Raw genomic sequence first — 27,913 nt, forward strand, 5'->3', positions numbered from 1 at the left:
CATGTGATGTATCTGACCCCAGGAATGTGTCAATAAAGTTTCCCCTTCCTGGGACAATGAATTCACGGTGTTCTTATTTCAATTTCCAGGAGTGTATATTTTATACGCACAATTGTAAGTGTGCGTACGTTGTGTGAAACCCGAACCCCCCACCCCCAGCAGCTATGCACATGCATGCGAGAGAGAGAGAGAGAGAGAGAGAGAGAGAGAGAGAGAGAGAGAAAGAGAGAGAGAGAGCACTAGCTTTCTGACATGACACAGCACTGAAGGGAAAGTTCCACATTTCTGCTGCATGACTAGATTCTCCAACTTTCCATACAATTCTTTCCTTACTAAAATTCCAAATGCAAGCATGTCTTATGCGATAAAAACTATAATTAATTACATAAATATAATTCATTAGAACAACAACAGTTGCTGATGACAATTTTATTGCAGATAACCAATATTTATGCCATGAAATATTTTTGAGATAAATATCTTGTAATAAATCATACTGTTGAGATTCTGAGCAAAAACTTCATTCATGTAAAACATTATGAATACATGTTCTAACATTAACAAAATTTCTAAGTTGTATATAAGGTGTGTTTAAGTGAATGAGACTGAACTTTAAATGCTGTTGAATTGCCCCTTTGGCAGCACCAGCAGCTTATCCAGTACGCAATTACAGGTAAGTGTATTTCATGTAATTATGATGAAACACTTCACAGCATTATGAAATGGAACTCTGAACCATACTTCATAGCAGTACTGTGACAATATCCAATAGAGTGTAGTGGGATTATGAATCTTGAGCTCTACCTGGACATGGTTAAAAGCATATGACAAAAAGCAAGACACTTGACTACTCAAGGTTTTGCACATGCTTGTAACACAAAAATAACTTCAGTGATTGGGAAATTGCTGTTAGCTCCATCTTTGAGTCAGGAAACCACTAAGAAAGTAAGAACCATCAATGCATTTCACTGCTATTAGTGCAAAATTATTTGCAAGGCTCTTGGAAGAAGCATCCAAGATTTTATTTATGAAGCTACAATGACTAGCAAAAATATTGATGGAAAATTGCATTTTTCAAATCTCATACAAGGTTTTGATAGGGTTCCTAGAGCAAAATTCTAGGCATTTCAGTGTGAATATAATTAATGGAAGGAGTGAAGGTAATAACTCTCACTCTATAGTAGAGGCACTGAGTAGCCAATAGGCACATACACAAGATTGAAAATGTTATGAGCTTTTGGACCATGTCCCCCTTTAGAGCTAACCAGTGCACAACATTCCTACACACACCCACGCGCACGCGCACGCGCACGCACACACACACACACACACACACACACACACGCACGCACACGCACACAGTGAGTGAGCAAGTGTGTTTTCTGTACTAGTAGCAACTAGCCCAAAAGCTTCCAACTTTTCAGTCTTGTTTATGTTCCTGTTAACAATGCAATGTTTTCGTTTTCAGGTGTGTTGTTACCTTTACTCCTTCCATCATTTGTATACCACCAAGGATTTTCCATTACCACACTTATATCGACGGGATATGATTTCAGTCAAGCTTTGTGTCTTTCCATTAGCAGTCTATAAAGGAAACACGGGAATTATGTGGGAACAGGATACTACTAGCATGCTGAGCGTATTACAAAGCAAGGAGTCAGTCATGACTAATTTCAATCTACTGGTCTCTCTCTCTCTCTCTCTCTCTCTCTCTCTCTCTCTCTCTCTCTCACTCACTCACTCACTGGAGAATTTATAAAGCAATGTCATGGTAGAGTAAAGAAACAAATTACTCCAGCTATCTATGTGGCTGGACAGCCTCATATTTGTGGCTGGTCATATGATAAAAGCTCTCAATGAATAGAATCAACAAATTTATATCAATATGTGTGTAGAAGATTGACACAGAAAGTAACAGAGATGTCAACAAAGGCCATATAATTAGAGGGGTTTGTGAAGAAAGAAATGGGGACAAGCACGGAAAAATCAAAACCATAATATTTAGAAAAGCTGACAAATAAAAGAATGAATGTGACTGTAACAAAAACAAAAAATCACAGTAATTAGAGGAGTTACTCATGAAAGAAATTGGGATGAAACTGCAAAAACAAAGACCACGATAATTAGCAGGAGCGCGGAATGGAACAATATTCCAGTGAATGGTTATCCACTGGAAGAAATCACAAAATTCAAGTTATGTTGGGTTATTCATGTGAAGGAGGATGATAAGATCGTGGGAATAATAAGAACAACAGGTCTTCTATTTAATGCCCCCAGTAGAACTTCTTGAACCAGACCAAAGATACTGTAAAATTTACATTTAAACTTTAAATAGTACGATACAATGGCCTGTATGCTGAAGAGAGGAGAACAAGAGGATTCAGAAAGTATAAATCAGATAAAGAGGAAAAGTAAAAATAATAAAAAAACTGGGTATGTTCAGCAATAGATAAATCTGAAGAACTGTGGGTATGGAGCCACTAGAGTAAACTATCCACAAACACTATCTAAATGAGGTGCAAACATACACTTGATGCCAAATAAGTATTTATAGATTAAAGGTATGAGTGTAGAACAGGAAAGGATAAACTAACTAACAAATTCATTACTTCAGTTGATACACTATATATATATATATATATATATATATATATATATATATATATATATATATACAAAAATCTAGCTTTCGCAACCAACGGTTGCCTCGTCTCCTTTTGTCTTTCCTTCTCCTTCCCTCTTCCCGACGAGGCAACCGTTGGTTGCGAAAGCTAGATTTTTGTGTGTATGTTTGTGTGTCTATCGACCTGCCAGCGCTTTTGTTTGGTAAGTCTCATCATCTTTCTTTTTAAATATATATATATATTTAAAAGGAAGATGATGAGACTTACCAAACAAAAGCGCTGGCAGGTCGATAGACACACAAACAAACACAAACATACACACAAAATCTAGCTTTCGCAACCAACGGTTGCCTCGTCAGGAAAGAGGGAAGGAGAAGGAAAGACAAAAAGATATGGGTTTTAAGGGAGAGGGTAAGGAGTCATTCCAATCCCGGGAGCGGAAAGACTTACCTTAGGGGGAAAAAAGGACAGGTATACACTCGCACACACACACACACATATCCATCCACACATACAAGACACAAGCAGACATTTGTAAAGGCAAAAGCCTTTGGAATGACTCCTTACCCTCTCCCTTAAAACCCATATCCTTTTGTCTTTCCTTCTCCTTCCCTCTTTCCTGACGAGGCAACCGTTGGTTGCGAAAGCTAGATTTTGTGTGTATGTTTGTGTGTCTATCGACCTGCCAGCGCTTTTGTTTGGTAAGTCTCATCATCTTTCTTTTTAAATATATTTTTCCCGCGTGGAATGTTTCCCTCTATTATATATATATATATATATATATATATATATATATAAAGCAATAGTTTGCACTTCAATATGAGCTAGCATCATATTTATAGCAAAGGCAGCTCATATAATGATAAATTTTGGCAGGAAGGTTACAGTTTAAATTCTGCATTATAGCCGATTCCCACCTATGAGCCAAAACAATAGCTTCGTGCCCCTAACTAAACTAAAAACAACCCAGTAAGCAAATGCCTTGCAACTAAGGACATTTGAAAGGCTGAAAAGTAAATAACTTGAGAAGACTATTTCCAACATTCTTACAGGAAGCTGAAGCACTGAGAGTAGAAGTACACTGAGATTCAATGCAACTGTTTTTGCTAGTATTTGGTGGTCTGCTAACAACAATGTCATTATATAGAGGCAAACAATTCTACACAAAAATGTTAATTTGTAGCTTAGGTGTTAAAAGGTATTTCTAGGAAATCAGTCCCATTACATTTTAAGCACACCTCATATTTACAGTGTTAAAGTTTCTATGAACCCGAAAAACAAAATCACAATATAAAATTCTTTATTAAAAAAACTGTACATTATTCTTCATTTGATGAGAAGAAGTCAAGTATTAAAGCTGCAAATCAGGTCTTCTTCAGACAATAATTCTCACAAATTACAATTTTCTCACTCTGCATAGTGGTGCTTTAATGAATATACAGATAATATATTTTAATTCTTTTCTTCCATATGAGTGATTCAATGTTGCTAAAACTCCTGAGGAATCAGAGGCACTCCAGTGTATCCTTTTATAATACAAAACTTTGTCATAAATATTTTGAGGAATGAAATGTATCACAAAAATTGATGTTTCTGTATCAATCGACTGTTCACTATACTTAAAATAATTGAAATTTTTATATCTATCACTCAATTCTCCAAAATCACTACACTTCTCAAATGTTCTACAAAAGTCACACTCACAAGCACATCACTCCGAGAACAATGTTATCACTAACTAAACTTTATACATTATATATATTTCCACAACATATAATTACAAAAAAATATTTAAATTTTGTTAAAGCTGTTCAGTTTGCTGCAGTCTTTGAGTGCTGCATACCTGAATTAATTCAATATTCAAAACTGAGTACTAGTTACAGCATTCTGAAGTGAGGCGATAAGAGTGTACAGTTCATATATGAAGCATGTAAACAAATATTATTTGTCAATTTTGTTTTGTGCTTTTATTATTCTGCATTTCCAAAATTTGCCAGAAATTGCACATTAAACACCTATTTCAAGTAATAACAAAAACAGAAAATAGGTGAAAGCCCTAGGCTGCACACTTTCACTTGAAGTTTGTTGGAACTGCACTAAAACTAACTTTGTGCCTATAGTTCTGCAAAACGCTGTTCTGCATAGTACTCCAACAACACCTGCGCAAAACAGAGCATCAGTTTAATAAATCAAAACTGCTAACTAATGCTAATCAGTACAAATACACATTCTATGTGAATGTGCACTGCAATTTAAGAATAAAATGCAAGAAACTTTTAAATCAGTTTTTCTTGAAATATGCTTTACATTACTCACATAATGCAGACTGAACAGGCTCACAAAACTTATTCTGAGCAGTATAATGTCTTAAGGGTTTTCAGTATCAAAACCCAATATGTGCTATATGAATTGGATGAAGTTTACTTTAGAATCACGTTTGTCAACAAAGGAGAATCTTTCATTCTTGTCTTTCTCAAAATATACAAATCATAAACACCGCAATTACTAAACATATACGTTACATGCTGTCATTTATCCACAAATAATGTGTCAGTTATTTCAGTCATAAGGAACCCTTTAAAATGACAACAGCAGTCCAAAAGTTTTCAGGTTTATGGTATAAGCTGTCTGTTGTTACGCGATGCACTATATATGAAGCACAGTATGTTTATATATTACATTACAAAAAAAATTTTATATAAAAAGTCTGAATAGCAAAGAGTAAAGGCAACATTTATTTTAATATGAAGTAATACATACAAAAGTAAAAAAAGTAATACTGTCAATCCTTATATTACACTGATGTTTCTGAATTTAGACGAAGCACAAATTTATTCGATTTTGGGTCCACAACTTCTTCAGTTATATTGAAATGTGGTAATGTTTTCACATTACAGAGAAGAGAAACATCATTCTGACGCAGCTGGAAGCACGTGCCATCAGTAATGGATCGTGACAGCAACTCGTCACAAATCAAAGCCCATGTCTGAACTGACTTTTGTTCTTTTTCATTCTGAAAAAGATAATGCATCAGTCAACATTAACTTTGTGATTTTCGTGTCTGAGTGGGTGATCGAAGAAAGAATACACAAACAAGTCTACTACATTTTCACTGTTCTATTTAAACTGCATTGTTTTGCTTTTCATTCATTTTTGTCACACACAATTTCTTTAACAAAGGACCGAAAAATACATTTTAAACACTTAATCATAAAATTTTAAACAATTATGAAGTGCATACACAAATGCATGTTTTAAATAGCATTATGATTTGGGCAACAGCTGCAATTTTGGCTTTTATCATTAACAAAACCATCCATAAATGGTTAACCTGCAATGCAATGAATATATTGTGATCAATAGAAATCTGTGCCAGGCTAGAACCCAAATTGGGATCTCCTACTTATCACACGTGGAAGTTACTAGCACCCACGGTGGGGCACTAGGAGCACTATGTTATAAACTCTCAAACATTTGTGGATGGTTAGAGAGAGTGCAAGAGAGAGTTCTGGAAATTGTTCAGGTCCATAACATCACATGGTGGATTGGATCTTCCATCTACTGCTTGACTCACATTGCATGTGTAAATTTGACCCATCTTGGGAAAGTTCAAGATTTTGTTTCTTAATGCATATAAAAATAATACCTTGCCATTTCTCACAGTCCATAGTTTTAAAACATGACAATGATGGCAGTAACAGCTGCTAAAAGATTGAGAATTTTAACTCGGCTGATGTGGCTTGCAAACTAAGAGGATCTTATTTGCTCACCACCAATGGCATTATATTTAGAGACCATAAGGAGACTTTCAAGAGAGAGTTTTGGCACTGCCATCATAGGCACCCAGTCTTGTGTTATTACATATATATTAATTGCTAGTGACCAGATGTTGGTGCACGATTACATTCATGGGATAATGAATCTGTGGTTGACAGAACCTATGGTACGCTTACAAAACCCCAAAAAGGAAACAAATAACACTGTCTCAAAAGAGAATTATCATCCAGATTTTTTTCCATCTAATACATGATTACAGACATGGGTATATTATAAATGGGTACATAAACGATGAGTGTTGCCATGATCTGCAAGGACTACAGCAGAGAATAAGACACAATGGCGTTGATAAAGTGTGTGGTTGCATGTTACATTGCTGATTCCACAACAGAAGAGTCTGTATCCCATGCCTCAATTAAGGGTGCCTGTCTAGTGCCCGACGGGCACCTCTTTGTTGAAATGACAACACACTTTGAACTGGGTTAGGTTGTGCTAATAATTTCAAAGCTTACATACCAATGAAGTTACTTGCATTACCATGTTCCTGTACACTAAGGTCAAGTGACAGTAAAAATGGGAGATCTATCAAAATAATTTCAAATACTCAGTTCATCATTGGGCCATGGTGCAACACTCCAATGTCTATCTTTATCATGACTCAAATATTGATTCCTACTCTACAGATGCACTTTGCTTGAAGCTGGACCTAAATTTACAAGAGTCACAGGGTAATTTTACTGTGAAATCCTGAGAAATGGCAGCTGCCAGTACAAAGGATCCACTGCTACAATAAGCATTCACTTACATCCGACAGGGGTTGTCATGTCATCTTTCTACATCCATACACCAAAAAAAGTTTTGCATCACCTCGGTTCCAGAACCTGTACAGAAAATTGGAAGCAAGAACAACACAAACATGATTTCCACCCTTTTTATTGCTCAAGAAACCACACATTGCATGTTGTACCACCATACAGTGAGACCTTCGGAGGTGGTGGTCCAGATTGCCGTACACACCAGTACCTCTAATACCCAGTTGCATGTCCTCTTGCACAGCTGCATGCCTGTATTTATACACAAGTTCATCAAGGCATTGTTGGTCCAGACTGTCCCACTCCTCAACGGCAATTTGGCGTAGATCCCTCAGAGTGGTTGATGGGTCACGTTGTCCACAAACAGCCCTTTTCAATCTATCCCAGGCATGTTAGGTAGGGTTCATTTCTGGAAAACATGCTGGCCACTCTAGTCAAGTGATGTCATTATCCTGAAGGAAGTCATTCATAAGATGTTCATGATGGGGGCGTGAATTGTCGTCCATGAAGACTAATGCCTCGCCAATATGCTGCCGGTATGATTGCACTACCAATTGGACGATGGCATTCACGTATGCAACAGCCGTTACGGTGCCTTCCACGACTACCAGCAGCGTACGTCGGCCTCACATAGTGCCACCCCAAAACAGCAGGGAACCTCCACCAGCTGCACTCGCTGGACAGTGTGTGTAAGGCGTTCACCCTGACCGAGTTGCCTCCAAACACATCTCCGACGATTATCTGGTTGAAGACATATGCGACACTCATCAGTGAAGAGAACGTGATGCCAATCCTGAGTGGTCCATTCGTTGTTGGGCCCATCTGTACTTCGCTGCATAGTGTCGTGGTTGCAAAGATAGACCACGCCATGGACGTTGGGAGTGGAGTTGCACATCATGCAACCTATTGCACACAGTTTGAGTCTTAACAAGATGTCCTGTGGCTGCACGAAAAGCATTATTCAACATGGTGGCATTGCTGTCAGAGTTCTTCTGAGCCATAATCCATAGGTAGCAGTCATCCACTGCAATAGTAGCCCTTGGGTTGCCTCAGCGAGGCATGTCATTGACAGTTCCTGTCTCTCTGTATCTCCTCCATGTCTGAACAACATCGCTTTGGTTCATTCCGAGACGCCTGGCCACTTCCCTTGTTGAGAGCCCTTCCTGGCACAAAATAACAATGTGGCCATTATCTAACAGCAGTACTGACCGCCTAGGCATGGTTGAACTACAGACAATGTGAGCCGTGTACCTCCTTCCTGGTGGAATGACAGGAATTGATCGGCTGTCGGACCTTCTCCATCTAATAGGTGCTGCTCATGCATGGTTGTTTACATCTTTGGGTGGGTTTAGTGACATCTCTGAACAGTCAAAGGGACTGTGTCTGTGATACAATATCCACAGTCAACGTCTATCTTCAGGAGTTCTGGGAAACAGAGTGATGCAAAAATTTTTTTTTATTTGTGTATGTTCCACCCTCTCTATGAACTATTACTACATGCACGATCACCTTAACACACTGTACAGTGTCATCCTGCTGCCTACTGAAACGGTAGGCTACAGAACCACTCTGCCAAGTCTATGAATGGACAGCCTGTGCACGTAACCGACCATCATTGCATGCTGCCGTTTACTATGAAAAGCCCTATAGTAATCATGTGAGTGCATCAACATTATTTATGCAGGGCCCTTCTTGGGCTACATGTGGCTCCTCGTGGTGGACATCTTGTGCAATTTGCAAGTTGTGGCCTGCATGGCATCCACAACAACTGTAGTGACCATGAAAGCTATGGTAACCATTTTCACCACAAAGGGTGCCTCTAACACCACATGTCAGCTTATCATCAAAAATTTACATCTTTCTGCTGCAGGAATGGAATTCAGTGGCTCACAACCACTCATTTTCATCCCGTATCCAACTTGAAGGCTGAGCAATTTGTGAGGCATTCAAGTTCCAAATGTAAAAGGGACTACTGGTAACAACTAAGAATGAAGCATTGACAGTATTCTTGACTACCTACAGGTGTTATGCATATTAACCATCAAAGGGTAAAGTCCAGTCAAGATTACTTACAGCCACCACAATCGATCCCTGCTGGACCCTCCAGTGACACACACCAAGAAGTCATTTTTCCAAGCTGAGGCACCTATTTGGAATTGAAAATCTGGACAAATCCCCACAAGGATACTGGCATGATCATTGTTTATAAAGGCCAAATACATGTTCTCCATCACAGTCCAAGGCGAACCCTTGTGTGTTATTAGAACCAGCTGAGGCTGCAACTATGAGAGAATGCCCCAAACAACATCCAACGCCCCATCAGGATCCCAGGCATCCCACATGCCATATGGTGGTGTTGGTGGCCTAACCACACCACCAAAAAAACCTGCAAGGTCGGTGATGCTGCTCACCACTGTTACCTCCTCAGCCAATGCCTTGGGACCATGATGACCTATCACTGTAGGTATGGACACAGATGGAGGTCTCTGGTCCTATCAGCACTGCAATGTCCTTGATGTTTCTTGCAGTGGACTCTTTAAACTGCCAGTAGCACTACTTTTGGTGAAAACTTCCACACAGGAACCTCTGGCAGAGATCTCAGCAGCTCTTCCTGGAGCTCATGCATTTTCATGCATTTCACATCTCCATCAGACAGTGAGATGGAGGTTGTAACTAGTCACGCACCACCAAGAGCACTACAACTGTGAGACTCCAGATGCTGCTTCAAGTACCAATCTTACTGGTCCTTGAAACCTCCCTGGTAGATTAAAACTGTGTGCTAGACCAGGACTCAAATCTGGAACATTTACCTTTTGCGGGAAAGTGCTCTGCCAACTGAGCTATCCACGCAAGACTCATGAACCGCCCATCTTACTGCATCTTATGTACAACACCCCTGTGATGATATGTGGTAAAGGGTCAGTGTCCAGCCATTATTTTGTTTACAATAAATGCAGTCTATACCTTCTCTTTTCACCAGTTATTGAACCATTGACTGCAATTCCACTGTTTACTTTCAACTCTAGTACTGGGTCTTGTGCTACTAACTGGTTTTGCTTTGAATGTACCTACACCATATTTCTATTTAGCCGACGATGACTGTGCTGATATAGGATTATCACTGTTGTTGCCTTTATTCACTCCTCTGGAGGATATACAGTGTGGTTGTAGTGCAATGCCATTAGTGCAGCCACAAAAATAAACATTCACTTTCACAAAGAGCAAAGAACTATAGAGTACATGATACCCATTAATTTTAACTTATGTTGTGAATTCACATACTAATAATATGAGAGATTAAAAAGCTGAAAGCAGAAGACGCCTTTTATGTTTGTGGTACTTACCTGCAGAACTGGAGAAGGCACCAAATAAGGTTCAAGGAATGCCCTGGGTGTGAAATCATGACTTAAACACTTTGCTAAGTGTGCTAAAATAGATTCCACCGAATGCCGTGGTTGTTGCCGGGTGATGCGCAAGTATTTCTGTAATGCCCGTGCCATTGATGGAAAAACGGCCTGGGCTGCTTCATGTGGATCCATTGGAATTGCTGGAACTAAAGACACAATATGCTCTATTAATGAAATAAACAAGATGAAAAAACATTTTCTCAAATTTGGCATACAGAACTATGCAGACTGCAAGGATACACTGATGAGCCAAAACATTATGACCACCTGCTTTATAGCTTGTTTGTCCACCTTTGGAACAAAATACATCATTGATTATGCCTGTCAGGTATCCGACAGCTTGTTGGTAGGTTCATGGAGGTATGTGGCATCAGATGTCTACACACAGGTCATGTAATTCACACAAATAACGGGCTGCTGATCAGCATATGCGGTGATGGAGCCCAATAGCGACACAGATGGGTTCCATAGGATTTACATCAGGTGAAAATCTGGTTGCTGAGACAAACATGAGTTCACTATAATGCTCCTCAAACCACTGTAGCACATTTCTGACTCTGAGAAATGGACAATTATACTGCTGAAAAATGATATCACCATTGGGGAAGACATCAAGCATGAGAGGATGCAGGTGGTTCGCAGCTGTCAGTATGTCTTCAATTATTACCATAGGTCTCATGCAAGTGCAGGAGAATGTCTCCCACAGCATAATACTACTACTACCACCAGAATGCCTCCAGGGCATGCTGCACATTTAGATCTGCGGTTCACCTCAATGATGGCGTCTGTGAAGACAATCATTGACCTAGTGTAGCAGAAATGTGATTCACCCAAAGAGCAGACACATTTCAATTGATCAACGATCGAATCCTGATGGTCCCCTGCTCATTGAAATCTTAATTGACAATGTTGTCGGGTCAACATATGACTATGTACGTTTGGTCTTTCACAGAGCTCCATGTTCAATAATGTATGATGAACGGTGCACTCCAAAACACTTGTGCATGCACCAGCATTGTGCTCTTACAGCAGAGATGCCACAGTCACCATCTATCCTACTTCACTGAGCAGACAAGCCTCCAAACCCCACATTCTACGACAAGTCATGGACATCCAACTATTTAGCGCCTAGTGATATTTTCACTGTCCTCCTACCTCTTTCTGTAGATGCTCAAGACAGTAGCATGGGAACATTCGACCAGCTTCACGATCTTCGAGATACTCATTCACAGAGCCTCCGTAATAATAATCTGCCCTTTGTTATCTCAATGGATTTCCCAATGTGCAGCATGTATCTTTGCTGGGGTGATTCCCCGTTTGTGTCTGCTTTACTTGCACACTTTTGTAACCGTGTCACATGCCCACAACAACATCAGGCGGCAACCAATGTCACAGCGGGCAGAGGTCATAATGTTTTGGCTTATCAGTGTATAGAGCTTGTGGGGTCCCCTTGCAATGACAGGATGCATTATACAATAAGAATAGTTTAGATGGCTCATCAGAAACTTTCCGTTCCTTCTAAATGATAAGGATTTGAGATTACAGGGCAGGTTACTTCCCTCACTGGCATTTATTTTGCCTCCCACTCATGTATCACTTTTCACATCACCAGTGAGGTAATGAGGTGGTAAAGAGTTGTCTTAAACTCTTCGTTAAAGGTGTATGTGGTAACTTGTTCAGCTACCACACTGTCCTGGACTTCCATGAGCCTTAGAAGTGAGGATATTAAAACCTGTTTCCTTTATATTTGCTGGAGAAGTATGATGATGCCCTGTTAATCAGTGATTGAATACTTGTCTGATTAAGCCCTATCAGCTTCAATGTGTCGCACAGGTTTGGAGTCTACATATGTACCACTGTCAATTTGTTTGTTACAGTTACGTCCTTGAATAACCACTTGTTTGCAAATATTAATGCATGCCACAGTGATATAACAAATTATGGTTCAGATATTGCAAAATCAGAAATTAAAATCTAGTCTAGATGCAGTATTTTGACAGTCATACACCAGTAAACTTGGTAAGTCAAAATCTTTGTATACTTACCCCATGAAAAGTCTTTGCTGGATAACAAATGTAGGCTCACAGTTTCAGATGGGGAGCAGGTCTGGAACTGGCTCTAAAGGCGATCTTAAATGATTTTTTAAAAACTGAAAACAGTTCCCTTTGCCAGAATACTAACATGTTAAAAAGGAGCATGAATAATCAGAGGAAAAAATCATTTGTTAACTCAAATGCATATTGCTCAGTCAAATCTTCTGTTGACTAGATAATTAGTTGTCTATGTCAAGGTGCAAGGCAGACGGAAGAGCTGTAATACACGAACCAATTAAGTATCTTCTCGGCAATTAAAATAAATAAATAAATAAATAAAAGATTATAATAGTATGTCTTCTGATTAGTTTCCTTGGAGTTTAATTTTCTGCACTGAATATTGTCTTCATGAGGAATGGAATGCTATTAATTTCCAGACTCAGAGAAAATCACATTTATGTGACACACCCTTGCCATGCCCCTGTAGTGTCAGTGTAAGGCAATAAAAACTAGTGAATTACTCTGTTTATATCTCATGTAATAATGTATTCTTTGTGTGTATGGGAGGGGGAGGGAGGGAGAGAGGGAGGGAGGGAGGGCGGGGGGGGGGGAGGGGGGGGGAGGGGGAGAGATTGTAAGTGCTTAAAAGTATTAGTAATTTATTCATCCAAGGTTATTAGTGTCCCGTACTTGGTATGGTGAAAGGAAAACTGACATCTGGCAATGTTGTTGCCAGCTTTCAACAGTGAAATGCAAAAGGCTATTGGCAGTACTGAAGCCGAGACCTACAGTCATCTGTAGAACTGTGAGGTGCAACACTGAAGCATTGCCTTACAGAAGTACACAAAATCATGTTACATGACCGACTGTGATAGATGAATGAAGCAGATTGGGGATTTGAAAAGAATCTTCAGATCTGTACCATATTCATTTAATTTGCCTCCTGCACGGAATAGATTTCATATTTGGCCTTTTGTCTGAGAGGGAAGAAAACTGTTTTATACACACTATCATGTAAAATAGAGTGGATTATAATTCATACACGCCAAGCATTGCACACTGGATGGTCCTCTTTCTGGGGCATAAAACCATGTCTTAGTAAACTGCACCCTATCTAAATCAGAGTTAAAAATACCTCATCTAGCCAGAGTAGTTGCGTAGAGGCATGCTCCAGACAAATGGTCGACTTTAACAGTTGCAGCTTTTTGTATGTTACTTCTAGGCAATATTCTTGAAAACATCACCTGGCTGAGGTGACTGCATGTCAAGGAATGGGACTAAATCACAAGAAATTTTGTAAATTTCTCCTGGATACCGCAACACCTTAGTTTCCTTGATGAATTCTCTGGTAAGAGTTACACAGTAGCTCTTCTGTTGTATTTTTTACAGTTTACGTACGACATATATAAATAACCACATAGAGGAAGCATTGAGTTTCAGACAGGCACAATGGAAAAGACCACAAAAATATAAAAGCTTTCTAAGTTTCTGCAGTAGAAAACACACACAGTCACACAAGCACATATGTGTGAGAGTTGTGCTTGTGTTAATGAGTGTGTTTTCCACTGCAGGAGGAGGACTTTGTCCGAAAGCTTTGATATTTTATGAATCTTTTTCAGTGTGCCTATCTACGACTCAATGCCACCTCACATGGCAAGTAGCAATCTATCCTTTCCATATTGTTGTTATTTCACCTTGGAGTTTCCATTGTTTGATATATGTAAATAATAACACCAAAAATCTCAGCAGAAATTTGTTTATTATCTAAGACAGCTTTCTTGAATTTAACGAAGCAAACCTAGGTCTCAGGCTACACAACTGATAAGTCTGTCATAACAACCAAGATACGTTGGGGGAGGGAGGGGATGACAATCACAAGCTTCCTCATTAATCTGTTAATACTTGACAGTCAGGACTTCACCAACATGATAACAAAATAAGTGTTGCGATATGAAGGATTGAATGAATAAAGGCAGACAACCACATAAGTCTCACTGATGGAGCTACCCAAGATTATTATGCCTCCAGGTACTGCTATATAGCAGTCCTCAGCTGGGTAAAGTTGTCAACTTCTCATTGATCCCACCTTACCAACACAGACAGCAGTTGGTAAGGATCCATGTCACTAGTACCCAGACCACTTAATGATTAACCATTGACTAGGGTTTTTTAACTGGACTGAACACAGAGATGGATGCATCAGTCAGTTGCTGTCATGGTGCTCAGATACAGTGAGTTGGCTGTACACATTCAGTTAAGCCAGCTAAACATACATTTTGCAGCTTCCTTTAGGAAACTGCCTTATCTGTCCTGTATACGTATACAGATCAGTGAGCTGTCAGTGGAGGGCATATCATTAATCGTATCCCAATGAACAATGCCAGCAAGGCAGGAGAGCATATTGAGAGATCCATGTTGGAGAACAAACACAATCCAGTGATGAAATTCTCCTGAACACTTTGAAGCCCACTACAGTTCTGTCCGTGGGGTAGAAGGTTATGGAGCATTTAAGCCAAAACAGGGGCAGACCAGTCTGAAGTTTTGTGCTGTGAGTTCTATGAAAGCCTGTTCGTCTGCTGTGGAGTTAGAAGCAGGTACTGGAAACAGAGTTATGGCATGACAACCATTACAGTGCCTATGCGCAAGGAGGTAGTAAGAGGAAGATATGAGGTGTGAAAAATTTTATTAATAAAGGTGGTTAAACCAGTTTAATCTCAAAGGTTTACTTTCTATGTATACTTTCTCTTTGAACATTCCAGTACCTCTGAACTGTCTCTTTTACACACTGGGATATTGACATTTCACCTCCTTCCCATGTGCCCTGAACCGATTTGTGTTCCACTGTAGTATAACAACCAGCAGCAAGGTTTTCTAAATCCATTCCTTCGTCTTGTTGCCAAGTGTGGTGGTGGATCCATGTACGCTGCCACTGTGACTGCAGAATTCACATTCAGCACCACCAGTGGGAAGTTGAAAGAAGAGCGCCCGCTTCTCTCGCTGTCATTGCCACCACCAGCAAAGTAGTGCAGGTGGCAAGTTCCCAGCATGGCCTTGCTCTCTCTAGCCTCAACTGTTCTCAATGAAGGTTCCACTCACTGACTAGGACTATTTTCTATCATTTTGTATGGGGAACAGTCCATGTTATTAGAACTGGCCTGGAATGCTATTCTTTTGTTACTGTTCTCACATGTCATTCTGGTGCTCTGTCACTGCCATTGTGCTTCTTGCAATTAGTAGTTGTAATAAAGACCTGTAGGTCCTACAGTTTTTAGCGATGAGGTTGTTCCATTTCAGCACTTATTCTGCGAGTATAATGGATTCGGTGTTGGTTCAGTTGTTACAGTGACAGCAGCAGTTTGAACAAAAAGTTAGACTTGCTTCATCAGCTGATTACCACTTCACATCTTGTCATTAGACCTTCGCAACTGCCTCCTGCATGCCCACCCGCTGCCACAGTGTTTTCATCGTTTCACCAAGATTTTAACTGTATGGCAGCTAATGATTCAGAGGGACTGGTGAGTTCCCTCTGGTACACCTTGTATTCCATCACCTTGCTGGATGGGCTCTCTTTAGTCTCATCAATCATCGCTCAAATGCCGTATCGTCTGTTGGTTATTGACCCACCTCATTACGTTTCTGACTGTGCACTTGGCAATTACCTTGCAGTGGTGATGATGATGAGGATGGCACACTACTTGAATTCTGTATGGTACTTAGTTTTGATATAGCTTGCAGTTTTGAAGGAAAGGAACAGCTGCCTTACAAAATTTCTTGGAAAAGCATGCATTAATTCTTACATAGTTGGTCAGGTTAAGATATGATATATCAAATGTGGTAGTAGTAGTTGTAGTAGTTGTGGTTGCAGTTGCAGTAGTTGTTGTTGTTGTCTTCATTCTAGAGACTGGTTTGATGCAGCTCTCTATGCTACTCTATCCTGTGCAAGCTCCTTCATCTCCAAGTTACTACTGCAACCTACATACTTCTGAATCTGCTCAGTGTATTCATCTCTTGGTCTCCCTCTATGATTTTTACCCTCCACACTTCCCTCCATCACTAAGTTGGTGATCCCTTGACGCCGCAGAACATGCCCTACTAACCGATCCCTTCTTCTAGTCAAGTTGTGCCACAAATTCCTCTTCTCCCTGATTCTATTCAGTACCTCCTCATTAGTTATGTGATCTACCCATCTAATCTTCAGTATTCTTCTGTAGCACCACATTTTGAAAGCTTCTATTCTCTTCTGGGCTAAGCTATTTATCGTCCATGTTTCACATCCATAAATGGCTACACTCCATACAAATACTTTCTCTTCTTCAGAAACGCTTTCCTTGCCATTGCCAGTCTACATTTTATATCCTCTCTACTTCGACCATCATGAGTTACTTTGCTCCCCAAATAGCAAAACTCATTTACTACTTTAAGCGTCTCATTTCCTAATCTAATTCCCGCAGAATCACCCTATTTAATTCGACTACATTCCATTATCCTCATTTTGCTATTGTTGATGTTCATCTTATATCCGCTTTTTAAGACACTGTCCATTCCGTTCAACTGCTCTAGCAGGTCCATTGCTGTCTCTGACAGAATTACAATTTCATGGGCAAACCTTAAAGTTTTTATTTCTTCTCTGTGGATTTTAATTCCTACTCCAAATTTTTTTGCTTCCTTTACTGCTTGCTCAATACACATATTGAATAACATCGGGGATAGGCTACCACCCTGTCTCACTCCCTTCCCAACCACTGCTACCCTTTCATGCCCCTCCACTCTTATGACTGCCATCTGGTTCGTGTACAAATTGTAAACAGCCTTTCGCTCCCTGTATTTGACCCCTGCCACCTTCAGAATTTGAAACAGAGTACTCCAGTCAATCTTGTCAAAAGCTTTCTCTAAGTCAAAAAATGCTAGAAATGTAAGTTTGCCTTTCCTTAACCTATCTTCTAAGGTAAGTCGTAGGGTCAGTATTGCCTCACGTGTTCCAACATTTCTACGGAATCCAAACTGATCTTCCGCAAGGTCAGCTTCTACCAGTTTTTCCATTCGTCTGTAAAGAATTTGTGTAAGTATTTTGCAGCCGTGACTTATTAAAGTGATAGTTCGGTAATTTTCACATCTGTCAACACCTGCTTTCTTTGGGATTGGAATTATTATATTCTTCTTGAAATCTGAGGGTATTTCGCCTGTCTCATGCATCTTGCTCACCAGATGGTAGAGTTTTGTCATAGATGGCTCTCTCAAGGCTATCAGTAGTTCTAATGGAACGTTGTCTAATCCCAGGGTCTTGTTTTGACTTAGGTCTTTCAGTGCTCTGTCAAATTCTTGACGCAGTATCACATCTCCCATTTCATCTTCACTTATGCCCTCTTCCATTTCCATAACATTGCCCTCAAGTACATCGGCCTTGTGTAGACCCTCTATATACTCCTTCCATCTTTCTGCTTTCCCTTCTTTGCTTAAATCTGGTTTTGCATCTGAGCTCTTGATATTCATACAAGTGGTTCTATTTTCTCCATTGGACTATCAGACCAATTGTGTGATTGGATTGAGGAGTTCCTAGATAACAGAACGCAGCATGTCATTCTCAATGGAGAGAAGTCTTCCGAAGTAAGAGTGATTTCAGGTGTGCCGCAGGGGAGTGTCATAGGACTGTTGCTATTCACAATACACATAAATGACCTGGTGGATGACATCGGAAGTTCACTGAGGCTTTTTTCAGATGATGCTGTGGTGTATCGAGAGGTTGTAACAATGGAAAATTGTACTGAAATGCAGGAGGATCTGCAGCGAATTGACGCATGGTGCAGGGAATGGCAATTGAATCTCAATGTAGACAAGTGTAATGTGCTGCAAATACATAGAAAGATAGATCCCTTATCATTTAGCTACAAAATAGCAGGTCAGCAACTGGAAGCAGTTAATTCCATAAATTATCTGGGAGTACGTATTAGGAGTAATTTAAAATGGAATGATCATATAAAGTTGATTGTCGGTAAAGCAGATGCCAGACTGAGATTCATTGGAAGAATGCTAAGGAAATGCAATCCAAAAACAAAGGAAGTAGGTTACAGTATGCTTGTTCGCCCACTGCTTGAATACTGCTCAGCAGTGTGGGATCCGTACCAGATGGGGTTGATAGAAGAGATAGAGGAGATCCAACGGAGAGCAGCGCTCTTCGTTACAGGATCATTTAGTAATCGCGAAAGCGTTACGGAAATGATAGATAAACTCCAGTGGAAGACTCTGCAGGAGAGACACTCAGTAGCTCGGTACGGGCTTTTGTTAAAGTTTCGAGAACATACCTTCACCGAAGAGTCAAGCAGTATATTGCTCCCTCCTACATATATCTCGCGAAGAGACCATGAGGATAAAATCAGAGAGATTAGAGCCCACACAGAAGCATACAGACAATCCTTCTTTCCACGAACAATACGAGACTGGAATAGAAGGGAGAACTGATAGAGGTACTCAGGGTACCCTCCGCCACACACAGTCAGGTGGCTTGCGGAGTATGGATGTAAATGTAGATGTAGGTATCTTTAATTTTCCTGTAGGCAGTATCTATCTTACCCCTAGTGATATATGCCTCTACATCCTTACATTTGTCCTCTAGCCATCCCTGCTAGCCGTTTTGCACTTCCTGTCGATCTCATTTTTCAGACATTTGTATTCCTTTTTGCCTGCCTCATTTACTGCATTTTTATATTTTATCCTTTCATCAATTAAATTCAATATATCTTCTGTTACCCAAGGATTTCTACTAGCCCTCTGCTTTTTCCTACTTAATACTCTGCTGCCTTCACTATTTCATCTCTCAAACCTACCCATTCTTCTTCTACAGTATTTCTTTCCCCTGTTCCTGTCAATCATTCACTAATGCTCTCTCTGAAACTCTCTGTGGTAGTAGCACTCTTAAATACTGACATTTAATGATTTATATATCTTCTTAGACTAAATATTAAGACATCATCGTCCCACTCCTTTTTTTCCTTGGCATTTTTGGCTCCATAAAGAATTATCAACAGAGAAACTGACACAAAATTCACTGAATGAACATGTGAATTCAGCTTCGTGGTATGCTTTAACAAATCTGCCACACATTCCGTGTGCATTACACTGAAATGTCTTGTGGCTACAGCAGTGACAACTCAAACAGTAAAAGCTGTTCTGGTACGGATATATGAGCATTTTAAAAACAGAAATATGTCTTCATGTAGTCTGCAAAATTTGGTGATTCAGAAGGTAGAACATGAGCAGCACTCTTCTAAAGCTGACAACTGACTTATTTCATAATATTTCCTAAATTGTTACCCCTTCATCAGATCATTTCTTCAGAAAATTCTTTGTGGCAATATTCATGTCATGCTAAGAATCCACACCCTTTCTTAATTTACAGTAACTGTCTTTCTTATGACACAATCTTATGTTCTCTAATGTTTTGCAATTGAGCAGCTGTTCAGATTGAGCAGATGATTATGTCTGAATAAGCAGTGCCCCATTCCACAGAAAATTCACTATCTTTAGAGTCTCGGTTTCCTTCTACAGAAAGGTGAGATATACCCTGTTAAAAACCAAATTTTTAACATTAGCTGTTGACTGGTGTGGAGGATTGGTCTATCAAGCTCCCTTTGGTGGTTGGATGAAAGTTCCAACCAACGGTCCATTCAGTCCACTGTGAAGTTTTGAATTGTGAAAGTTATCGACATTCATGTTTAGCTGGGATATTGAAGGTCAGTCCAAACAAGGCCTTGCCTTATCTGGACAAGGAAGATACAACCGAGGTGCAAAAGGTGCCCTATAAGTTGCCCACTAATTACTTTTCATCTCAAAAGCCATCCACTCTGTTGGCATGTAGAACACTTTGAGGCTGATTTCTTTCTTTCTTTCTTTCTTTGAGAGATTTGCATCATCATTCCAATCTCAGCAGTTAGAACAACATTCCAGCACCCTGTGACACACAAAGTTCCAGTACCTCACTACACAGTGAACAATGAAGCATGCCCATAGCTTGCAGTTACAGATAACTGGTGGTGCTCATCAGATCCTAGCTCTGGAAGCTTGGGATAATGAAATCCATAACCAGCCTAGACTGAATGAGTTCCCTGAGGTGTTTGTCATTTCATATGAGCCAAGTGGCTTTACTGAATGGCATGGATGTGGTGAACATTACCCCCCAACCTTCCATATTTTAGGCAGACACACCCAGTTTAATACAGTAACTGCAGAGTACCTTGGCAATTGTATGAAAGCATTTACATGAACTCATAAGTCTCAGAAAAATCAGTGGCTTGAGGATTTATTTCAAATTTTCTTATGGTCTTTTCATGTTTCCTTTTTTGGATAAAATGACTACTTGCCCTCATGGCATGAAATTCTATGAGGTTCTTGCAGCACCTACTCATCCTTAACTCGTGGGAGGATAATTACCGCACTATTGAGAGACTGGTTGTCAGCAAAGGTTTTTGAGAACACTGGTATCGAGATATCAGCAGCACAGTGACAATTCTGGATACTGAAATGTTCAAATGCATGTGAAAAGTATATGTTGGCCACTATTTACATGGAATTTCCTCAGCATCTGCCTTGTCTGACAGGAGTATGAAGATAATGAAATGGTGACTGAAATGAATGACTAGACCAGCTTTATACTGAGCAGTGTTTGAGTAGGAAGCTGGTCATAAAGTAACTCTGGGGTTTCAAGCACACAGCATTAACTGCACTGTGTCTAAGGCAGAAAATTCAGATACAAATTGTCTTCTGACAGAACTGAACTCTCAACAAGTGTACCGATGTGGAAGGGAGGAAACTACTTCAATACAAAATTTTTTCACGGGTTCTGGAGAGGGAAGAACGAGGAGAAAAGTTGAGTAAGTTCTTAACAACAAAACTGTTTTAAGTTAATGTGTCAACAATTACACTGTGTACACTATCACATTATTGCAGAAATACATTTTTGCAGCAACTACTTACACTTCAGTGAGTTGGGACAATCCTAACCATACCAAAAATTTTCAATCTTTTAAACTGAAATACATTTAAGATTCCAAAAGCACTTTACATTTCATAAGAAGTGTATGATCTGTTCATATGGAGAACAGGTAGCTCATGTACTTAGCACACCTAGATATGAATTTTATAGAATTTTGAGTTTGCATCAGCTTACATCATATCGAGGACAAGGCAGAGATGTGCCAAACTGTTTCATCTTAAATTACTTTACTCGTTAAAGGTATTTTTAATATGTTTTCATGTTGTTGAACAGTGACCAGAGACTCATAAAATAAAGACCAACACATTTTCATAACTTATATTACAATATATTAAAAATGAGAATATCTGTGTTGTTCTTGTGGCCATTTGAGTCACCCAAAATTTGTGGCACACCCCACAAAAACTTGCACTAGTAGGCATGAGGTACACAATGCTTATGCCACTCAACAAAACTAATTGCCTTTAGTTTCTCAAGCGAATGATCACACTCCACCTTAATTCTGTTAAGCAAAAAAGCTATTCATATCTTACCTGTATTTGCCAGAACATGCCTATTTAACGCATCTCCCTGATCATTGTGCAGCCTCTTGATGTGTGTAAATGCTTCTTCGGCTGCTGTTATCAGCCGTGCTCTTCGTTTTTTCACCCTCCGCTCATAGTCATGTTCCTCATAGAAACGTTCATTGTGGCTAGAGTCTCTTCTCCTAGCATGTGCTGCCAGCACTGCCCGAGATTGACTCTGTAATTTAATGACAAGTCTTTGTTCAAATAAAAACTTTGTAATTGTTCAATTCTAATTCTTTTATTTTTCCCACTTTTAACAATATCCTTAATATTACACAGCTGTAAAACCTAAATTCACATAATTATATTTCCTCAGTATGAGAAATAACCTGTATGTTTCCTTAGCTTCACACTTGAAGCAGGCAAAGTAACTGATTTTAGAGATACAATAAACTGACTATCTCATAAGATGTACAGGCATGGTGTATTGGTTCCAAAGACAGATGGAGAATGTCTGTGACAGTGTGGACAATGATGTTGGTAGCAAGTTATAAATAAGGCACAAGTTAATGAGAGAGTGGAAGGAAGCTTGAGATAGTAGCAGTACTGGAAGAGGGCTGGTCCACTTGATAGCCAATAACAGGCCACAATCAATGGAAAGTGTCGACTATTTGAAGTAATTAGGGTACATGGGAGTTTGGAAAACCGATTTATTCCGATAATCCACCCATATACTTTTATTTAGCAGTTTACCAATAAAAGCTGCATGTACTTATAACAAAATGAATATCTTTTAGTATTACAAGGACAAGGACAGTAGAGATGTATGTAGTACAACCTAGTAAACAAAAAGTATGTACTACATTTGCATTGTGTATATACAGTACATATATAAAGAAATAATGATTTTAAAAAATCCTTAATTTTCATCTGTCTAACCAAGTCCGCCTGCTTACAAGGAGCTATATCACACACTTTTCTCAGGACAGATATTTTATACTTGTTGCTTTCATCTAGAGATTCAAACCATTGCACAGCAGAATCTAAACATATAAATGCTTCAGAACAAGCTGGTGTACTTTCACCTTCATTTTATAGATCATTATTTGATGAGATGCTGGTGGCATCAGTGTTATCGATGGTGAGATTTATGATTTCGCTATCCTACATGATTTGGTGCCTTGGATCTGCATCATCAACACTCATAAATTTTTAAATGTCTTGTTCATCACATTCATAACAATTGACTTCTTTTAGCATATTGAGCATTTTGGATATATCAATCTGTTCGTCATTTTCTATTAGACTTTGAGAACTTTCTGCCATACCCAAAATTTTATTCCAGATTTTTTTTTTTCAAATTCTGTTCCTTTACACAATCCCGTACTGCTCCGACCAAGTACATCGGATATTTCAAATCAATATTTTTATGATTTCTTAACAGAGTTTATTCTCCTTCCCCTTCACTTTCCAACAATACCTTATACAACAATTCTCTTCAGTAATACTGTTTGGAAGTCTCAATAAAGCCTAGATCCATGGGCTGTATTAGGTAGGTTACATTAGGTGACAGAAACATCCCTTTTATGAATGCATCCTTTTCATTTAAGGTATCATTTGATGGAAGAGTTGGTTTGCAATCCAGGATCAATAATGTTTTCCCCCTTTTCCCATTGTTTAACTGATGAGCTTTACAGAAGGCACAAAAACTTCCATAAGTCATTCTGTGAAAAATCTTGCTATCCATTCAGGCACTCTTTTGTGAGATGTAAACAATAGGCATCACAGACATTTTAATGCATTTGAAACAACACAGTTCATTACTTTTAGCAATGATGAGTATAGGCAATCAATGGCTGTCGCCAGCATTAACACAAGCTAAAGCAATAATATGCTCATTGTTCATTTTAGGCCTAGGTGACACTTATTCATGACGGGAAGCAAGAGTTTTTCTGCCAAAGCTTTCCAATCGAGTCCAGTGTCGTCAACACTGTAAGCTTTTTTCAGAGCATAATATTCTTCCCCCAATATACCCCTTAGTTTTACTTTGAAAGAATCAGCAGTTTTTCTCCTTTTATTAGAAGCTCATGAATGCCATACATTGATTTAAAGAATTTTAACCAGCCTATGCTTGCTTTAAAATTCGAAGGTCCTCCCAGGTTTCCACTAAATTGAGTTGGTCTTTCATGTAGAATGGGACCAGAGATAGGCTCTTCTTGCGATTTTTTTCTGTGTAAACCACTTGCAAACAGCATCATCTATACCTGTGTTTATGGCAAACTTCAGTTTTACGAACTGTCGATCCATCAGTAGAATCAAGGTTAGATATAAAATTTGTGATGCTTGTAATTTTTTTAACATGTAACTGCTGACTTACCAACCTCATACTCATTAGATAACTTGGTTGCAGGTTCACCTTCCTCTAACCTTTTATTAATATCTTATTTATCTCTCATAGAAAGGACAGCACATTTAGGGATATTACACCATAATGTTACTTTACACAGCAAAGTTAACGCAAATAATTGTTACAGAGTGCAAACAGTTGTTATTTTCAGCAATTCGGCATTGGTACGGGGGGGAGGAGTGGGATGGGAGAGGGCAAGACTGTAGGGGGGGAGGGGGGGGCAGCAAGGATGAGTGAGTAATAGTTCAGTTAAGTGGTCATTTGGTTGACCAACGTTCGGATAGTCAATACTCTACTGTACCTGTAAAAGATTAAAAAATAAAACGGTGATATAAACGACCATGAACAGCTTGGATCGCTAGAGCATATCATGATTTCCAATGCACAGATATGTCACAGAAGAACGGGAAAGGTGCATGTTAAAGGACAAAAGTATACGTGACAGTCACGGAATGAGGTGTTGAGCAAGTCAAGTGTCACGTGAGTATTTTTCAGGGAGACACGGAAATATGAGAGACTGAATCAAGAGGACATTGCAGGAACAGCAGCCAGAGGAAAGCAGACAGGAACTGCCAAGAAGGGTGAAAGTACAGCTGAAGATCAAGCAAACTAGGATAGACCACATGAGATGACACAACAACAACAACAACAACAACAACAATAACAACAACAGTGACTAATGACAGATTCTGTGGGTGAATATAGAATGCAGCACCAACAGAACGAAAGAAAGACTACTGTGATGTCCTATAAAAATGGTTACCAATAGATAAACTGAACAGCATAAAAAGGACCAAGATGTTCAATTTATTTATTGATGGACTGCTCTAACTGCAGAGGAATCAGTTCATGTAATAAGGCATACAAGATCCTTTCTACAGTTATTTTAGTAAAGCTAAAGCTATTTGCAGAAAATATGAGGTCTGTTCAAAAAATTCCAGAAGATTCATAATTTCTTGCCAATGGTGTGTTGGAGCGAAATGTGGTTGGCATCCCTGCACATGCCTGTGCTTAATATGTAACTGTTGGAAGTTTCATTGTTTTATGTCTGTCAGTTCTTCTTCAGTGCTGTATTGAGTAGAACATTGTGTCAAATAGTTTGTGAATTTCGAGAAAGCAGAGTCAGAGGAGCAACGTGTCTGTATTAAATTTTGCACAAAACTTGAGAAAACCTTTACAGACACACAAACAGTGCAGGAAGCCTCTGGTGGAGAGTGCTTAAGCCTTACTCAGCACTATGAACGGTTCACACGGTTTAAAAATGGTCAGAAAGGAATTAAAGGTGACACTCGTTCAGGATGCCCTTGGACATCTATCGATGACGTTCGTGTCAGGAGTGTCAATGAAATTGTGTGTGCCAACTGAACACTGACTGTCTGAGAGATTGCAGAAGAATGTAACATTTCAGTTGGATCATGTCATGAAATCCTGACACAGCATCTTGGAATGCATTGTGTTGCTGCAAAGATTGTCCCACGGTTCATGAGTCAAGACCAGGAAGATCTTTGCCACGCAATCTGTGAAGAGTTTTTGGATCTCGCAAATGAGAATGAGATGTTCCTTAAGAGAATCATAACTGGTGATTAGACGTGGGTCTATTGTTATGATGTTGAGGCCAAGGTTCAACCTTCACAATGGGTCCGGAAAGGTTCTCCAAGATCAAAAAAAGCTCGTCAGGTCAGGTCAGACATCAAAGCCATGCTGTTACTTTTGTTTGACTTTGAAGGATTAGTTCATCATGAGTTTGTGCAAACCGTTAATCAATGGTACTATCATGATGTGTTCTGACACCTGTGAGAAAATGTGAGGTGCAAATGGCCTGAAATGTGGCAAGACAATTCAATTCACGGCAACACACCCGCACATTCACCCGTTTGTGTGTGAGCATTACACAAAAAACGAAATCACTGTACTGCCTCAGTCTCTGTACTCTCCATACCTGGCCCTTGTGACTATTTTCTTCCAAAGTCAAAAACCCGTTGAAAGGATCAAGATTTGCAATGATAGATGACGTAAAAGAAAAATTTGTTAATGGCACCTAGCATGACCCAGCAAGAGGCATACCAAGACTGCTTCTGGAAGTGGTATCTGTGTTGGGAGCGGTGTATCGATTGAGGAGAAGAGTATTTTGAAGGACACCATTCACAATAAATAAAAGGCAATTGTAGAACAATTTTGCGGACAATATTATAGAATTTTTTGAACAGACCTTGTATCATGGGAGAATATCACACTGTACTCCATCCAAACCATTCAATTACTGATAATAAGTTTGCTCTTAGGCAAATTCTTGAGAAATATCAGGAAAGAGAAGGTACTGTTCATAGATTTTCAAAGAGCTTATCACAGTATTCATTGAGATAGCCTCTATAAAACCTTGAAAGAGTCCCAAATCCCAAATAAATGCACTGAAATGTGTTTATGAGGGAATCTAGTTTTACAGTAACAACTGGGGGAGCATATTCACAGCCTTTCCCCATGAGAACTGGATTGAAACAGGCAGATGCACTGTCATGAATACTGTTTAATCTGAACCTGGAGAAAGTCATAAGTGGGAGCAATGTTAAAGAGTGTAAGAGGCTACGATTGAAAAGTGGCAGGTTTCAGATCTTTGCTTACACAGTCAACACAGAGTAAGTTTTGGTGAGAGTGGAACAAGATCCTAGGGAGATGTACGAAAGGATTGTCATAGTACAAACAAAAAACAGAACATATACAAGTAATCAGAACTAAATACGCACAAGAGGACTTCACATCCGGGCAGAGATGAGATCAAATCTTTTGATCAGTTCTGGTACCTGGGAATTTGGTACAATTATTATAATCAAATACCCATAGGTGCACATGAAAGAAGGTATGCTGCTTCCAGACGTCTATATGCCCTCAGAGATATGTTCAAGTCTAAAGTCATATTACATGCTGTAAAAATGACGATCTACAATGCCATTATCTCCATTGTCCCCTACAGTTCAGAAAGCTGGACACTAACAAAAAAGGAGATGCAAAACTTCTAATATTTGAAAGACAAGTGATGAGAAGAATATGATGCCTGACGAGAGATGGAGATACTTCGAGAGCAAGAAAGAGTAATAAAATTTATGAAATCGTGAACCAGCACAAAGTTTAAGAATACCACAAGAGTAAACAACTTCAATGGGCACGTAACATAATCCGTATGCCAGGGATGTGAATTCCTATTCAAGCTTCCAGGACCCTAGTGTACGCCAAGAAACACGTAGGAAGATGACATAAAGATGTGGAAGATTAGATTTACTTCATTCCAATTGATCCGTAGTGAGGATGTCCTCCAGGATGTAGAACATGTTAGAAAAAGAACAATACATGACAAATATTTACAACT

General features: G+C 39.3%; 1 protein-coding gene across 2 annotated transcripts in view; it reads right to left on the reverse strand.

Moving 5' to 3' along the window:
* Nucleotides 1-3,370: 3,370 nt before the first annotated feature.
* LOC126183576 (vang-like protein 2-B) overlaps nucleotides 3,371-27,913 on the reverse strand; it is an 83,840-nt gene continuing 59,297 nt past the window's right edge. Inside the window, exons 7-9 of one of the 2 annotated variants that reach the window (XM_049925673.1) lie at nucleotides 22,173-22,380; nucleotides 10,558-10,766; nucleotides 3,371-5,637 (exon numbers count right to left, since the gene is read on the reverse strand). In XM_049925673.1, the coding sequence (XP_049781630.1) occupies nucleotides 5,419-5,637; nucleotides 10,558-10,766; nucleotides 22,173-22,380 (636 nt within the window). In that variant the 3' untranslated portion in view covers nucleotides 3,371-5,418. The remainder of the gene's footprint in view (nucleotides 5,638-10,557; nucleotides 10,767-22,172; nucleotides 22,381-27,913) is intronic. The other variant, XM_049925672.1, reaches the window with a different exon arrangement.

Source organism: Schistocerca cancellata, chromosome 4, assembly GCF_023864275.1.
Source record: "Schistocerca cancellata isolate TAMUIC-IGC-003103 chromosome 4, iqSchCanc2.1, whole genome shotgun sequence".
Lineage (NCBI taxonomy): Eukaryota > Metazoa > Arthropoda > Insecta > Orthoptera > Acrididae > Schistocerca > Schistocerca cancellata.